This window comes from Chenopodium quinoa, unplaced genomic scaffold (assembly GCF_001683475.1).
Source record: "Chenopodium quinoa cultivar QQ74 unplaced genomic scaffold, ASM168347v1, whole genome shotgun sequence".
Classification (NCBI taxonomy): Eukaryota; Viridiplantae; Streptophyta; class Magnoliopsida; order Caryophyllales; family Amaranthaceae; genus Chenopodium; species Chenopodium quinoa.
In genome coordinates, this window is record NW_018744858.1 from 1284702 (window position 1) to 1302510 (window position 17809).

General features: G+C 37.3%; 1 protein-coding gene across 1 annotated transcript; it reads left to right on the forward strand.

Annotated features, from left to right (window-relative positions):
• Nucleotides 1–5520: 5520 nt before the first annotated feature.
• Nucleotides 5521–17776, forward strand: LOC110704773. Its single transcript, XM_021882584.1, has 13 exons — nt 5521–5793; nt 5904–5966; nt 6094–6180; nt 6420–6518; nt 8330–8425; nt 8517–8582; nt 8689–8779; nt 11675–11742; nt 11825–11890; nt 12318–12368; nt 12713–12777; nt 13168–13308; nt 17343–17776. Exons 1-12 carry the CDS (start codon nt 5596–5598, stop codon nt 13220–13222), a joined length of 1005 nt encoding a protein of 334 aa, XP_021738276.1. The 5' UTR covers nt 5521–5595; the 3' UTR covers nt 13223–13308; nt 17343–17776.
• Nucleotides 17777–17809: the final 33 nt, after the last annotated feature.

Here is a 17809-nt window from a genome sequence, read left to right on the forward strand (position 1 = left end):
AACGTGATTGGGGCTAAAAGGGGGAAGATAAGAAGTGAAGCAGCTGGGTCTTATCTCTTTCAAGTAGCGGAGGTTGCATTGCAACCCCGCAAACAACAATGATAGGCCATTCGTGGAACTACACGGGTTGGGGAGCCCCCTTGCAGAGAACGCGCTTAGAGGCATGATTCGAACTGAATATCCCCACTTTGTCTTCCTCTCAGAGACAAAGTTAAAGGGCAAAGAGTGGGAGAGTGTAAAAAGGAAGGTGAATTTTAATAATTTTGTAAGTATTGACTGTGAGGGAGAAGGGAGACAGAGAAGAGGGGGACTTGCTATGTTTTGGCAAGATAAGGTTAACTTGACCCTTCAATCTCAATCTCTCAACCATATGGATTTTATTGTGAATACTAGGGATGGTGACCAATGACGTTTGACTGGAATATATGGGTATCTTGAGGAAGGAAGAAAGGAGAATACTTGGAGAATGCTTATTGGCCTGAGTAATGCTTGCTCCCTGTTGTGGATGTGCATTGGTGATTTCAACGGAGTTTTGAGTCATGATGAGAAACCGGGGGGGGGGGAACATAACTCAACAACGGTATATTGATAGATTCAGAGATGTTGTTGACAGGTGCAAACTTAGAGATCTTTATATGGAGGGTTACTTATTTACATGGTCAAATAATAGAGAGGGTATGGAGAATATCCAAGAGTGGCTGGATCGTGCAATGGTGTCTAACTCTTTGTTTGATAATTTCCCATGCTCTAGAGTAGTGCACTTGCCGAGAAGGAAATCAGACCATGTGCCTATTAAAGTAACCATCCAAAAACAACTCAGTGTGAACAGCAAGAAGAAAAAGAGAAAACGAGGTTTTTAGTTTGAAAAGGAATGGCTCAGGGATGACGAGTGTGGTAATATTGTTGCTGACTCATGGAATGTGGGGGAGGATGCGGATGTGGTACACAAGATTAAAGTGTGTGCTAATAATTTGCGCTCATGGGGAAGTTCTCGAGCCTATAACTTTGCGAAGGAAATTGCTAACAGAAAGGAGCGAATGAAGACCCTTATGGAGTCCCCTCCAACTCCCGAGGTACTAGGTGAAATGCGAGATATTGATAACAAGATAGATGAACTTGAACTCAGAGAGGAAACACACTGGGCACATAGAAGTAGGCAATGCTGGCTTCAAGATGGCGATAAAATACAACCTTTTTTCATAAGAAGGCTGAGCAACGTCGCACTAGAAATACTATCATGGGTGTTATGGATGAGGGTGGTACCTTGCGCAAGAAGGAGTAGGAAGTTAGAGCGGTTTTCACATATTTTTTCCAGAAACTTTTCACCTCCAATGATAGTTCTGAGATGGAGCTTGTTCTCGATAAGGTGCAATGTTGTGTTACTGATGAGATGAATGTTGGGCTTTCTGCGATGTTTACAGGGGATGAGGTGTGCAGGGCTTTAAACACAGATGCATCCTAACGGGATGCCGTCTCTTTTCTACAAAAAATACTGGCATGTGGTAGGAGAGGATGTGATCTCTTATATTCTGAATATTTTGAATACTGGTGCACCTATTAATGAGATCAACCACACTTATGTGGTTCTCATCCCGAAGAAAAAAGACTGCACATCCACTCGCGATTATCGCCCGATCAGTCTTTGCAATGTAGTATACAAATTGCTCACAAAGGTACTTTTTAATTGGCTTAAACTTGTCTTACCTGATGTGATTAGTGAATCTCAAAGTGCCTTTGTCCCGGGGTGGCTTATTACAGACAATGTGCTTGTTGCTTATGAGTTGTTTCACTATCTCCGCAAAAAGAAACTGGAGTTAAGGGTTATATGGCTCTCAAAATCAACATGAGTAAAGCATATGATCGAGTTGAATGGTCCTTTGTGAAGGGCATGCATGATGCTGAAATTGGGGTTTAACCATGGCTTTGGTGAATTGATCTTTAGGTGTATCTCTTCGGTTTCCTACTCGATCTTGTTTAATGGATTCCCTTCTCCGAAATTCACTCCAAGAAGAGGCCTCCGCCAAGGAGATCCCATTTCTCCTTTTTTATTTCTCATATGTGCTGAAGGCCTTTCGGCCCTGTTGCGTGATGCTGAAGCTAAAAAAGTAATCCATGGATCTGAGTCAAGGTCAGTAGGAGTGTCACACCTATCTCTCATTTATTTTCCGCAGACGATAGTTTGTTATTCACAAGGGCTTGTGAGGAAGAAGTAGAAGATGTCTTGGAAATTCTCATCTCTTATCAAATTGCATGGGGTCAGAAAATAAATCTGGAAAAATCAGAGGTCTCGTTCAGCCAGAATGTGAGCACTACGCAGAATATCCTTCAATTGAAGCTAAATTTCATGGCTGTGAATGAGCACGAAAAATATCTTGGATTACTAATCGCAATTGGTAGGTTTAAGAAAGTAGTTTTCCGGAATATTCAAGACAGTGTCTGGAAAAAGATTAAGGGGTGGAAGGAAAGATACTTGACAAAAGCCGGGAGGGAATTCTTGTTGAAATCCGTGGATCAAGCTATACCTTCTTATGATATGCAATGTTTTAAGCTCCTAGAATGTGTGCTAAATAATATGAATTCAATCTTCAAGATCTTCTAGTGGAGCCAAAAAGATGATTAAAGAAAGCTTGCGTTAATAAGTTGGAACAAGCTTTGCAAATCGAAAGATGAGGGTGGTGTCGGGTTGAGAGATCTAGGAGCCTTTAACATGGCAATGCTTGCCAAGCAATTTTGGAGGCTACTGGTAAATCCGAACTCTCTTGCTGCGAGGATTCTCAAAGGGAAATATTTCCCAAGAACTGAAATTTGTAGTGCAAAGGTTCCCCCTAACTCTAGCTTCACTTGGAAATTAATCTTATCTGCTTGAGAGTTGGTGTTATCGGGGTCAAAGTGGTATCTTGTTAATGGGAAACAGATTCATTTCTGGAAGGATAATTGGATCCCTGGTCTCCCTGAAGGCCGTCTCATCTCAGTGCCTCCTGTGGAAGGTGCAAATGTTACATGACCATTTGACTCAAAGAATCGCGAAGAAGGTGGCTAGAAGCTTGATTCACTTCAGAGTTTGTTGTCTGAAATGGAGGTGGAAGAAATTAGAAGAGTTAAGTTTGCAGAGAGTGAGCAACCTGATGTTATTGCGTGGATATATACAAAAAATGGCGATTTTACAGTAAGGAGTGCATATCACTGTGAAAGGCAGAGAAGAAGCAATGAGCCAAAACCTTCGAATGCTGATAATATAAGGGGCTATGGATGAAAATATGGAAGGCTAAAGTCCCACCAAGAGTAAAAAATTTGGTGTGGAGAGTTGTTCGTAATGGTATTCCTACCATGGACATTCTTAAGAAATGTGACATGAATGTTGACCCCCTCTGTCAGAGATGTGGTGACTATGCAGAATCTATTGCTCATATGGCTCTCTATCGTAGGGAGGCCCGTATTTTATGGCGCCTCTCTCTTCTTAGGCTAGCCTGCTTGAATGGTGCGAGTCTTTTGGCAAAAATTGCAAGAATTATCGTGCTTGGGAGCTTGCTATGATGATTATTTGGCAAACTTGGAATATGCGCAACCTATGAGTCTTTGATAAGAAGAAGGTTGATCCTAATAGAATGTGTGAACGAGCTGTAAGTCTATTGGGTGAATATGATGCTGCTATGGCTCGTGATCTCCCCCCAGGTGCCTGGTAACAATACTGCTCCCTCTCGGTGGTTTCTCCCTCCTATGGGACTAACTAAATTCAATATTGATGCAGCTCTGGGAAGTGATAAGGTGGGCTTGGGAATGGTGGTGCGGGATCATTGTGGTGATGTGTTGATGTTTGCAGGTAGAATGCTGAAAGCAACCATGGAGCCTAAACAAGCTGAGGCAGCAACAGGTTTGTTTGGTCTTACGCTTGCCTATGTGGTGGGTTTTCGTGCTGTAATCCTAGAATCAAACTGCTTGAATTTGGTCACTCTTCTCCATGCTAAGTCAGCGGAAAAGTCAGCTACACAAGTGACTGTGAACGATTTTTTTGCTTTGGTTTCTTCCTTTATTTCTTGTTCTTTTTGCTTTGCTATTAGAGGTTGTAATAAAGTGGCCCTTTCCATTTCAAGGCTTGCTCTATCCTTTGAGGAGGACTTGATCTAGATGGAGGATTTCCCACATGAAGTTCTACTATCTGTTGTTACAGACAAATCTTTAATATGATTCCTTAGTTTGTTCTCGTAAAAAAAAAAAAAGTATAAATGTAAGTACTAAACTATCACATTTGTTGCAAATTGGGTACTCAACTATCAAATGTTGCAAATTAGGCACCAAACTATGGGATAGTAATTGCTGGAGAGAATATTCCAACCATGTAACCTACATCAAAGTCCAAAGTTTAGTACCCTTCTTATGTTTTACTCCTCAGCCTTGTTTAACAGGTTAAAAAAAGGGAAATTTGTCTAGAATTACCCGGAAGATAGGCTCATTTGTGAATAACTACCCTTTTTTTTATTTGTTTACAACTACCCGCAAGTTTGAAAACGTTTGGGTAGCACTACCCATTAACGTTTTCCATCCAAAAAACCGTTACTGGGCCCCACATTGTACACGTGTCATTTATTTATTGGATAAAAAAATTAAAAAAATAAAATTAAAATAAAAAAATAAAAACCCAGCCACCAACCAGCCACCCCAACCACCGTGAAACCCTAGCACCTACCCCCCGTCACCACCAAAACCGGCCGTCTGCCACACTTAACCTCTGAAACAGCCAGCCGGAATCCCCCTGACCACCAATCAGCCACCCACACCACCATCTCCAAACCTACCAGCCACCGCCACCCCCTTTCACTGCAAGCGACCCTAACCCAGGACCTACGAACCCTCTCCAACCACCGCCTCTCCTCCCTCTTTATCTTCTGACAACACCGAAACCCACCATCGCACACCATTTTAAACACCGTCTCGATTTCGATTGTAGGTGGTGGTTTCGATTTCGGGTAAGGAGGGATTCAGTTTTGGGTCTGGGTTTGGGGAGGGTGGTTCGAATCCGGGTGGCTCGTCAAAGGAGAGAGAGGGCGGTGCGGCGAGTGACCCTAGTGTGGGTCGTGGGTCAAAGGAGATAGAGGGAGGGTCGTGGGATTGGTAGGGGTGAAGGGTTGGTGGCCGGCCGTTTTCGAAGGTTAAGGAGGGCGGTCGGCCGGTTTTTGGTGGTGGCTGGAGGTAGGGGCTAGGGTTTCACGATGGTTGGGGTGGCTGTTTTTTTATTTTTTTTATATCCAATAAATAAATGACACGAGTACAATGTGGGGCCTACTAATGGTTTTTTGGATGGAAAATATTAATGGGTAGTGTTACCAAAACCTTTTCAAACTTACAGGTAATTATTAACAAATAAAAAAAATGGGTAGTTATTCACAAATGACCCTATGTTGCGGGTAGGTATAGACAAAATTCCCTAAAAAAAAACAACCAATAGATGAGCACTACACCACGTCTCAACCTCTGGAACGGGGAAACTTTCCAGCGAACCAGAATCAAAAATTATAAAAAAAAAAAAAAAAAAAAAAAAAAAAAAAAAAAGGTTTCCCGATTAGTCAAACACTCAAACTTCAAAAAAAATTCCGGAAGATGAGCAACATGATGAAGCTACCAACTACTTTACGATGCTCAATTCTCCCGATTTCACGCTTCAATTCAACCACCTTTTCCCCCAAACTCCTCCTCCTTCCTTTTCCCAACTCCGTCGTATTCAAATCTTCCTCCGCCGCTCCTTTTCTCTCTCCTCGCCGCACTCTCGCCGTCGCTTCCATGGCTTCCTCGTCTCAGGTCATTTTTTACTCTGCATCTTCTAGGGTTTCATTTACTTTTTTTTTTAAAATTTTTTTTTTATTATTTTATATTTATTTTTTATGATGATGAATAGTTGTGGTTTTCAGACAGTTGCAGCTGGAACTGCTATTGATGATGTTGAAATTCTTCAGCGTATTCAATCTCACCAGGTTTTTAAATTTAAATATTCCTTAATTTTGAATACAATTTTTTTTTTTTATAAATGTTATTATCATATAATCATATTTACTTGATCGAATTGTTTTTTTAAAATTTGAAAATTGATTATGATTGCAGGAAAAGGCTGCTAGGCTTCCGCCTGCGGAAGAAATTCGAACTGTTCTTGCTAATACTACTCGCGGCATGCTTTCCACCTTCTCTAAGGTCTACATTTGATTAAATATTGCTGTTATTTGAATTTAATTGCGTTGATTGTTGATGTAATGATGTGTTTTGAGTCGAACTGATGAATGTTTGTTTAAATGTTCATGTATGTGATTGAATTTCAAAATCTTTTTACTATATCTGTATTTATGAGCATTTTAGTAATGCGTGTGGTTGAACTTCAGGAGTAATCATTCCTGTTGTTTGCTTATTTTTCCAATCTATTGCGTATCGTGCAGAAATATGATGGTTATCCATCAGGATCAATGGTAGACTTTGCTTGTGATGTTGACGGATCACCAATCTTGGCAGTCAGCAGCTTGGCAGTTCACACACAGGTATGTTTCGTATGGCAGTGTTCGTGCTTGACACTCCCATGGTCTAAATTTTATTCTGTAGTAATCTTTTCAGTGGCACTTTTTTTTCTGTTAGTAGTAGTTCCTAAGTTATGGAAAAACTTTATCGTTGCAGGGATAAATGACATATATACTGTTTGAAAACTATAGATCAAGCATATGATATTAATTCCTAACTGAGATAAAACCCTAGACAACCTTGAGAGATTCTATTTATAGCCACATTCAAGTTGACTTTGAATTAAGGGGAGAGATTCAAGATTCAAGATACAGTTGACCATTTTTTCCACCTCACTTGGAAAAAATCTGAGTCACTGTACTTGCTGTTTATCCGATTTGATAGATCGATAGGTTCTCTACCAACTTATGTCCGAAAAAAACATGTCTCTATCCATTGTAATCGTATGAGGTTCACTTATATTCCAAGCAACACCCAAGAATTGAAGAAGTGCATCTATGGCTTCTTCTGAGTGTTGCTGTTTATGTAACTTTCCAAAATTTGTAAAATGGATTGCTCAAAAGTGAGGAGAGTTAAAAAAGATGTACTAGTTCAAAGCAAGATTCCTTCTATATCCCAAAACCATTTGGTAGTGAGAGAACCAATTCAAGTGAGATAACAACTAACATGTGCACACACATATACAAGAAAACTTTTGACACTTTTCCTCACTTATAAGTTGCATGTACTCATAAGCAAACTGTATTCTTACACGCTCAAACTACATTTAAAAGGTCTATAGTATTAAACAAGCCACCTTGGGTTTGCTACCATATCAACTTTAGACAAAGGGAGTAGTAACCTTCCAAGCTTGCTTAGGTGGTTATCATCTATTTACTTCATCAAAGTGAACAACACGTGTGAGCACTGAGCAGTCTGAGCACACATATTCCAATTTCAATTTTCAACAGCTATATTATGCAGTAGTAGTTCCTTTGGAATTTTCTCATCAATGATACTTTCTCTTGTATGAAACTGAGAATGCTCTGATGAGATAACCTTGAAAGCTGAAAGAGATAAATTTTCAGCGGTGACCACACTGCTTAAGGGTTTTATCTTTTGTTAAGATATTATTATACCTTTTGTGTTTGTGTTATTCTCTCAAAGCAAGTTTAAATTCATAAAATCTGGAATTAATGAGTCCATTATCCAAATTTTTACCTTTATGTAAAGCCCTAGTTTGGACGATTAATCTATCAGCACAACATGAACATAGAAAATTTGAAGAACTGTTTTTTAATAGCACCCCTTTTATGTGGTTGATTGACACAATATCAAGGAAAATGAGGATTTGGCAGTGCCAATGTAGCCAGCCATAACCTTGTTTAGGAATGTGGAGGGATTTAGAGACCAGTTTGGCATTTTTCTTTGTTCCTCCATTTTATTGGGGATTATAAATTTCCTTGATTTGATGCTGTAATTACTAAGCTGGCATATGGAGTGTTCTATTTTGTGGAGCTATTACCACTGGACTTTTCAGACCTTGGCAACCTGATAAGTTCAACCCAAAGTTGCTTTTGATATACAATCTTCTCACTAAGTGTCATCCTTTTATTCATTTATTCGTTTCTTGTTGTGCTTGCTTCAAGATGATTTGTCTCCTGACATAAAATATTGTGGACAAGTCTACAATGTCTTCATTTGTTTATATTATTCTTCAGTTAATCTCCTGATGATGAGTGGTTACGAGTTTCAATTGAAAAGCTGGCATCCAATCTTTCTTTCACTCTCAAACATAAACCTCTTTTCTGATATCTTGGATGTCCCTTTTATAATCTCACTTCTGAATTTGCAGGACCTGTTAGCCAATCCACAGTGCTCTCTGCTTGTGGCAAAAGATCCAGAAGACAGGACTGATTTAGTTATAACTCTCCATGGTGATGCAGTTTCTGTAAGGTTCCCCAATCTCTCTTATGTTCAGTTTTTTCAATTTACAAAGCCTACTTTCTGAATGTAGCTCATGTCAGAGAATTTTATTTTAGGTCAATGAACAAGATAGAGAAGCTGTTCGCAGTGCTTATTTGGCTAAACATCCCAATGCTTTTTGGGTGTGTCCAATATACCTTTTGGGTGCAATTGCTTTTCATGGGTACTTTTTCTTCATTGTGACATTGTCTATTAATGAACTAAAACTCTAACCTTTTGGGTGTGAAGGTTGACTTTGGTGACTTTCAATTTTTGAAGATCCAACCAAAAGTGGTGCGGTATGTATCTGGGGTGGCAACCGCCTTATTGGGATCAGGAGGTTTGTTAAATTCCTCTGTTTGACACTCTTAGTCTTTCATTTGTGAAAAAGCTTGTATTCTAAAATTTAAGTAGAGCCAATATGTGCAAATTTTGCTGCTTTTTGTTGACTCTGATGTGGTGATTCAGATACTTGCTTCCCTCATCTCTCACCCTTCTTTGCTCTTCCATAGACCAGGCAATCCAGACCTTACCCGAATGACCCGACCCATGACTCGAAAACGTCAACCCGAAATTGACCCGAACACGAAACTGACCCGATCCGACCCATACCCAAACTTGGCTCGATATCCGAATCGACCCGACCCGAATTGACCAGACCCGAAGTTGGCATGATACCCAAAGCGACCCAACCTGAAGTGACCCGAAACCCGAAGTGACCCGACCCGATCTTAACCCGAATCGATTGACCCGAACAGACCTGAAACCCGAAGCGACCCGAACTATACCCAAAATGACCCGAGTCAAAATTAACCGATACTCAAAATGACCTAACTGATTTAGGGCTTAATTACTTTACCCGAATAAACACTTATCGAAAATAACCTAAACCAAATCGACTTGTATCTTTCAGTTGATATTTATTACTGTATATAATTTACGTTTTGGATGTTCTTACTGAGTTAGTGTCTTTGTCTAAGTAGACTAGTGGAGTAGTCCGTAGTGGACTAAGTCTAACCGTCCAACTGTCCAAGGATCTTAGAGTCTTAGTGGTCTTAATTCACTTAATTATTTTTTTGATTTTTTTTTTTAATAATAGTTTTCCCACTTATATTTTTAGTGACTTTATTGTTGGAGGGAAAATTTTCTCACTATTTTTAAATCAAACATTCAAGTTATTTGGTATAAGAAGTAGTTTTCCCACAAATTTTTTAGTGAAGTTACTTTTACTTTTAGAGGGAAGAATTTCCCACTACTAAAAAATCAAGTGTTCAAGTTAAATGTTTGATTAAATATGGAGGTAGATTTCCCTCTAGATTTTTCAATCGTAACTTTATAAATTTTTAGTTTTTATAAAAAAAACGATCAACAACCTTAAAAATAATTTTACATCTTAATATCTCAATATATAAATATAAAATGGTGTGCATGCAATAACTTTAAGGCGCTTGGTCATTAGACAACATAAATAATTTAATTTTAGCTTGTTTGACATCGTAACAATAAATATATAATCAATCAAATCAAGTTATAACACATGATTAATCGAATCGGTTACGAAAAGTTCACGAGCAGTTTAGCTCGTGTCCACTCCTAGTCTCCTATTACTCTATTAGACTAGTAGTAAAAGTAATTAAGGAAAATGATATAAATAACTCTTCGTAATTTAGATTTGAAGTACAAGATTATCCTACGATTTTGAATTATAATTCTTATAATCATACAATATTATTATTTGAGAAGATAATATAATATAATTTGAATTGTTGATTATAATAATATTATATATCTTACTAGTAGTTTGTGGTTAGGACAAAATCCAATGTTAATTTATATATCATAATCTTTACATGTAAGATTATCTAGAATCTAGATATGAAGGTTGTTTATTTCCTTGATTATTTAATGTAAGAAAACATAATTGGTTAAGAATGAGACTCTTACGTGGTCTTATACTCTTACATGACATGAGTAATGTGCGTGTATTTAGTACTCGTAAATTCGTAATTTATAAAGAGTTCCCCTTGATTAGGAACACTTGTTATTGTTATTATTAATATTACTCTTCTTTTTTAAGTGTTACATTTAAATTTTTTTCCACTATTTACGTAGGGTGTGTTCTCTTCATGTTATTGGACCTATGAACTTATTTTAACTTATTAGACATTATTTAACTTATTATACCTTATTGAACTTATTAGACTTGATTGAACTTATTAGAACTCATTGGACCTTTATTATTAGACTTGATTAGAACTTATTATATCTTATTTAACTTATTGGAACTTATTGAACTTGTTAGACCTTATTGAATTTATTAGTCTTTATTAAACTTATTGGACCTTATTGTAACTTATCTATACTAATTTGTACTTATCTGAATTTATTAGACCTTTAACTTATTTTTATTAGGTGAAGTCGTGAAGAGAACAAGCCCTTAAACTAATTTGAATTTTTGACTAATTAATCAATTATAGTGATTATACGTATGAAACAATAATATTGTAATAATAATGGCAATAATAACAATGATGTTGATACTTAGATTTATATTTCTAACCAAAAACAATAGTAATTATAACGATAACAATAATAAATTTAACTATCTTGACGCCTTGACCCAAAGTTTCGACCTAAACATGACCCGACCCAAATTTGACCCGACCATAACTTGAATCGACAATTGGACTTGAAGATTGACCCGACCCAAACTCAACCCGACCCGAATTTCATCAAATCCAAACTTGACCCGACATTTGGACTCGAATACTGACCCGACCCGAACTCAACTTGAAGTGTTGACTTGATACCCGACTCGAAATTCGAATTGACTTGACCCGACCCAAATATTGATTGACCCGACCCGAATGACCCGTTTGCCGGGTCTACTCTTCCATCTGATAAGACGTTTGACGTATTTTGTTTGAAGATGTTAGTAGATTAGCATGGCCGTGTGGTGCTGGGGTTCATTGCCTAGCAGTTGCCTTAGCATAGTTTATTATATGTTTTTGTTATTTTTGTTCATACCGTCATTTGCATTCTATTTCTTCTCTTATATTTTGGGGATGGCCTTCTCATTCTCACCCTTTTTTTTTTTTTTTAAATTAAATAATTTGTGCATTTGATTGTGTGGCCTTTGAGTCATTTTGGATTGTAGTTCTGTGTTGCTTTTGGTCTTCGTGGGACTATTTTTGGTTTAATGTTATCATCCAACTTGATCTCATCTTCTTGACAGAGTTCAGCAGAGAGGAATACAGTGCAGCAAAGGCAGATCCAATATCCCAGTTCTCCAAGCCAATAGCGGTATTTCCCTGACAAGGGGGCTGTTATTACTTCTGTAATAATTCATTGTGATTTTTTGTTTGATAACTCTTGTTTTTGTCAGTCGCATATGAATAAGGACCATGAAGAAGACACAGAGCTAATTGTGAAGCACTCGACTACCATACCGGTAATTTGATACACCATTATTGTTCTGACATACATACATGCATACTTTTCAGCCGTGCACACATGAATAGAGCAAAAATTGCCCCACTGAACAAGTGAAGTCGGTTTCTTTTCAAGCTTTCTGGTGCATATGCCTTGGAAGCTCTGTTAAGGCTACTACTTATACGAGAATGAGTGTTTAAGCCATTGAATTTTAAAGCTTCCAAAATTTTTAAAAAATCACCAGCGTAGTTTTCCAACCCAACAGCTAAAGTACTTTTCCTTCTACGAGATAAAGAGTGTATGATTCCATTACTAGGTGCCACATTGAACATATAATTTGATAGATGTATCTATGCTTGGGAATGAAGAGACAAGGAAGGGGGTGTTGAAGAGAGAGAGTCTGCGACCAAACAGTAATTCTGAACTGAGTTTCTATATTTTTGCAGGTGGATTCTGCTTATATGCTGGATGTAGATCATCTAGGTTTCAATGTCAAGGTAACTCAATGTTCAGCTTGCTTGCTGTCTTATATTATGGCAGTTTGCATTGAGTGGCTTGCTATACAAAATATGTGTTTTATGTGTTATATCTAGGGATCTGAAGTGTCTTGTCTATTGCATTCATATAATTATGTGTTATAGAGATTCATTTCAATGAAAATTTCGTAAATACTCCATATTAGGGGTCAGGTCTATTGTGGTGTTGAATTGAACTGCTGCTGTAAAGGAACCTAAAGGGGTTGATTTTAGCTTTTTGGTGCTAGTCACAAATTCAAGTTTGATGAATTGATGCTTCACTGAAAGATGGAGCGCAGCTAACAGTTATTTGTCTATCGTTTCAGGTTAGCTATATGAAGAAAACTTACAAGCTTCGAATTCCATTTCCTAGACCAGCAGCTGATAGAAAGTAAGTCACTGAATGATCTTTAAATACTTCCTCTTCCAGGTATTGTTATTGTTAGGAGAATATGGTTTTATCTGAAAATACTTCAGGTTTAATAATGAATTACACTGGATATATATTTAAATCTAGGAAGGAAAGTAATTGTAAAGAAGAAAGTGGCTCCATTTGCTAGTTAAAATTGCCAAAACTTTAAACTGCTGGAGGAAATATTTGCACAATCTTTAAATGTATTTTTTTTTTTTTTTATTGTACTTCTAAACCTCCAATAATCCTGAGGAGGTATTTAGTTTTAGCACCTGTTCATGCCAGTGAATGGAAATTCCCTTCATCTGTCGAGATTGTGAACAACTCAATGAACCAGGCAGAAACTAAACCTCTATTTTGTTTTGTCAGGGATGTGAAGACACTCATAGTTGAAATGCTTCAAGCGGCGAAGTCAAGCAATTAAAACTTGCATCTTTCAAGAGAAAATGTAAGGGGTCGTTTGGTTTGTTGTAGTGGAATGGATTGGTACGAGGATCTCATACTAGGGAGGTATGGATTCTAAACGCCATACTTATCTAAACTTGTTTGATTTATGTTTTGGAATGGTTTTTACATTTCTTTTAAGGAATGGATTATGAATCTTAGGGGGTGAGGTGGGTATGAGATTCTAGGGAATGGAGTGCACTTAGAAGTTTAGGACCTTCTTGGTATGAAATTCTATATCTAAAATGTCTAACCAAACAATAATAGACATGGAATGGACTCTAACTCCATTCCAATCCATTCTAAAAGCTTCAACCAAACGACCCCTAAGTGATTTCAAAGTTTTGAAGTTAGATTAGGCCCTGAAATTGTTTGACAGGATCCGTAATTCCTTTTAACTAGTTGATATCTCATTCTTCTTATACCATAATTCAGTCAAACGGATCTTTGCTTGTGCAATAATGTTTTACTTTATGCTAGTGTTAATTTCAGCTGAACACCAACTGGTTTTCTCTTTGATTTTTCCATGTGGTCTTTAAGTTAGTGGTTAGATTACATGATATGTGGCAAAATAACACATAATCAACTAATCAAAGTATCTCTCAATTATGACGTTGTATATATATATATATAAGCACAGCCTACGTGGTCCAACTGAACTCGGCTTGGATTATGCATTATGGAGAGAACCAAGCTAGGGTCAAGACTTCAAGACCCCCAAGTAGTTGGTACATTAACATCACCTCTAAAACCAGGGGAACTGTAGAGCTGTCACTAGCACTACAAGATATAAGATCAAAGAGGGCAATTAAAATCGCCCTCTTTGATACAAATATTGTCCTTTTAAGCTTACAGGGCGACTTTGAAATCGCCCTCAAGCTCGCCTGTTTGCATTGTTGTATTAGTTTCAAAGGGCAACTACATATTTTCGCCCTCTTTGTTAAAGATCAACGAAGGCAATAAATATCGCCCTCTTTGATCAGAATCTAAGAGGGCTAAACTTTTCGCCCTCTTTGATTGAATCAAGCAGGACAATAAGTTTTTTTGCCGTTTGTAAACAGCTCAAACAAGTCAGTTTATTTCGCCCTCCTTGCTCAAAATTCACCCTGTTTGTTAAAAATTAATGGGCGAAATTAAAACTCGCCCTCTTTGTTCATTTTTTAGTTTTTTAAAAAATTAAATCTAGGAGGGATTACATTAAGAAAAAAAGGGATTAATAGGCATAATTTCTACTTTTGTCAATTAATAGTTTAATACAAAAGTGTTGGCTTCTAAATAGCAAATATGCTACGACATATAATATAACTAAGCCTGAGTACTAAAATTTAAAATTGTATGCACAAGCTGCATAGCTACAAAAATTTGCAATTAAAAAAGTCCTGTGGGTTGTTTCTTTTGGTCATCATGTGGCTACCATTCCAAGTCTCTTGCTGCGACAAAAGAGGTCATAGCTACCAGCTACCATTCCAGCAAGTACCTGTAAATATGCTTGACAGCAACAACTATTAAGTACAGAGATAATTTGTAAATTAATGAACTATATAAATAACTTATGCAATACGAGTATTAGCTAAATCATAACACCTGTTTTTGCCATGAACAGAGAGATACTAGAAGCAATGGGTACAGGTTTGGATATATACATGTAAATTTATCAGGGACTAGACCAAAAACATATTTATCTTGGTACACAAGGGAAGGATCCAAATACATAAAGAGTATAAAAATATCCGATTCTGTAGGAACAAAGTCATGCAGAACTTTATACAAATCATTTAAAACAAGATGTTCTTTAAATCTAACTGACAGGAGGCAATATATACACAAACCGAAGTCAACATTTAACAACATACACTTAATTCAACATCATACACACTAATCCTAAGAACCAGCATATGTTATTCAGCAGACATGCATTCTAAAGTGCCTGAATCTTGCAAGAATTAAGCATTACAGGCAGAAAAAGTACCTCTATCAAGCATCAATGCCAATCTTCTCCATGACTAACCGAAGTTTAAGTTCTAGCTCTGCTTGTTTCTTCTTACCCTTTAGCAATTCAGCACGCATGACGTTTTCATTTTGCAAATGTTCTATATTATGCTCTACCTTAGCCCTTCCTATCTTTCCATCCTTGGGCCAACAAGGGGTGTCCTTTGCCTAAACCTCGGGCGTAACCCGAACGGTGTCCAAGAACCTTCACATAAGCTTCTTCAAGAGTAAGATTATCGACCCCCTTTTCTCCAATTTCTTTCTCATGCAACTGCCTAAATTCATTGAACTTCACCTCAGCCTCATCGTCAAACTTCCCATTTTTATGCCTATTAATGGTTAAAAAAAGTAAGAAAATCATAATTTTACAATAAAGGAAAACAAAGTGTAGGTGCGTTGGATAAATACTCATTTACCTCTTTGACTTATCCCATAGCTTCAAATACATTGGATCATCATTAGCTTGTGATGATCCAGTTACATTTGAACTAGAAGCATTAATTTCAGTGACCTCATTCCCATCTTCACGCCGACTTGCAGCCTCTGCCTCAAGTTCCTAGAAAAATACATACATACACTTATTATTTGGATTTTTTTCTTCACAAACACACACAAGAGAGTAAATTGCATAAACCTTTGATAAATTATTAAGTGCTATATGAAGCTCAACAATTCATAAATTATGCGAGCTATTGATTTCGCACCGTATGCTGACTTGATCTTCTTTGCAAGAGCATTTGCCCGATTCTTCGTACTCCTTTCCTAACAAAATAGCATATTAGATTAGTAAAGGGGAAGAAATGCCAATTGCAGAATTTTGATTACAAGAGTATTCCCAATACTTACCCTCTGTTTAGGAGAGCTCCAATAATTATAAACAAGCAACTTCCATTGATCAATTTTTATTGTAGGTGGGCAAGCACGCTCTACCTCTATGAATTTACGGCTGAAGCACATTTTCAAATCACACTTTCTTTCCATTATAAATACTCCTTAGATTGTGGTGATGGAAATATGCTCACTATTACTACTGAAAATGCCGAATCCATCTTAGATTCAGATCAATTTGATGGGGTTGCCAGTATTCTCGAAAGTATAGTCCCTGATTTGGCTAGCTTGAGGCTTACTCCTTATAATGCTTTAGATATTGGGCACCTACGTCAAGTAGACATTGAGGTCTACTACTGTTGGAAACGAACCCCGAAAGGTATGAATATTCTTCATATTCGTATCGTCCAAGAACCATTGCCAGAAGTACCAATGGGAGCTCCAGTTGGTGCATGGAATGTACTTGGGACAAACACGTTAAATAGTCGACGCATTATGAGAAATGAGCTTTTGTTTACCGAGATTAATGCTTTTCTCAACTCATTTCCAGCAGGGAGAATGAGGGAGAGAATAATGTCTGGGTCCGAGATAAGCATTGCATATGTTTACACCCCTGATCAAGAAATTCGAGGCTTACAATTGAAGTTGAGAACTAATAATCAACCTCCATGCTTGGTGTTTTCATTAGGTTCTCTTACCCAACTTCACGGTAACTTTACGTACTGTAAGTTACAAGTCTTGTACTGTTGGAGGGGTGAATGTTTGGAACTAGCCGTGCAGCTCCAAAACAATTAAAGGGGACCTCCTTATTCTATCTTGGAAAGGTGTAGCTATGTATGTTACTAGTTTTGTGGCCGGTTCATGTTTGTTAATTAGCTTTTGTTTTTTAGCTAATGTTAGTATGGCTTTTAGGTAATGTTAATTAGTATGGCTAGCTATTAGTTAATGTTACTATGTTTCAATTATGCTAGTGTATAATTAATTTGGTGTGGCTCTGCCACTCATTCTAGGGGAAAATAAGGCTTTTTAAGGTTAGGTGTGTGGTGAATATGTGAAATAGTTTTCTTCACATATTCCCCACTCACCTAACCTTAAAAAGCCTTATTTTCCCCAAAAAGGGTTATAGTCGCCCTTTCTTTAACTATTAAAATGCATGGTAAACCTTGAAACTTTGAAAGTTACCACGAAGTACGTTTTGTTAGTAACGTGATAACGTAAGACTATCTCACACAATATTTTGGGTTACTTATTTTCTGTTATACCTATGCCAATCGTGTTTGTAGATATGCATTACAGGCGTGGTGACAGAAATATTGCTTCAAATTGGAGGTGAACATAAATATAGGAGTACTACAAAAAAAAATGCAGCAGATTATTTGCAGAGTTTGCGTTGTATAGAGAAAGAAGGCTTGCAGCTAATAGATTATCCAATCCTGATTACGATTATTGTAAATTATGCCTGAACTGAACACATAGTGGACATTTTAGCAATTAAAGTAGTATTAAGCTTCTGTTGAAACTATACCCTAAAGAAAATTCTTTTAATTGCTCTCTATATACTTGCTACATAATTTTAAATTTTTATTTAAAAGGCGTTTCTCTAATAAGGTTGGTTGCAATTCATTGCAAATTGTCAAAAAACTAGATTTGTAAACTAGGGTGATTCTTGTTCACACGTATATTGTAGAAAATGTCACAATCTTGTTTGGCAGGCTATTATGCAAAATAGACTATCTTTTTATTTATTTTT

Coding starts and splice junctions, on each gene's coding strand:
- LOC110704773 (XM_021882584.1), top strand. CDS start 5,596: ATGAGCAACATGATGAAGCTACCAACTACTTTACGATGCTCAATTCTC. Junction 8,426..8,516: donor TCCATGGTGATGCAGTTTCT/GTAAGGTTCCCC, acceptor ATTTTATTTTAG/GTCAATGAACAAGATAGAGA. Junction 8,583..8,688: donor AACATCCCAATGCTTTTTGG/GTGTGTCCAATA, acceptor TTGGGTGTGAAG/GTTGACTTTGGTGACTTTCA.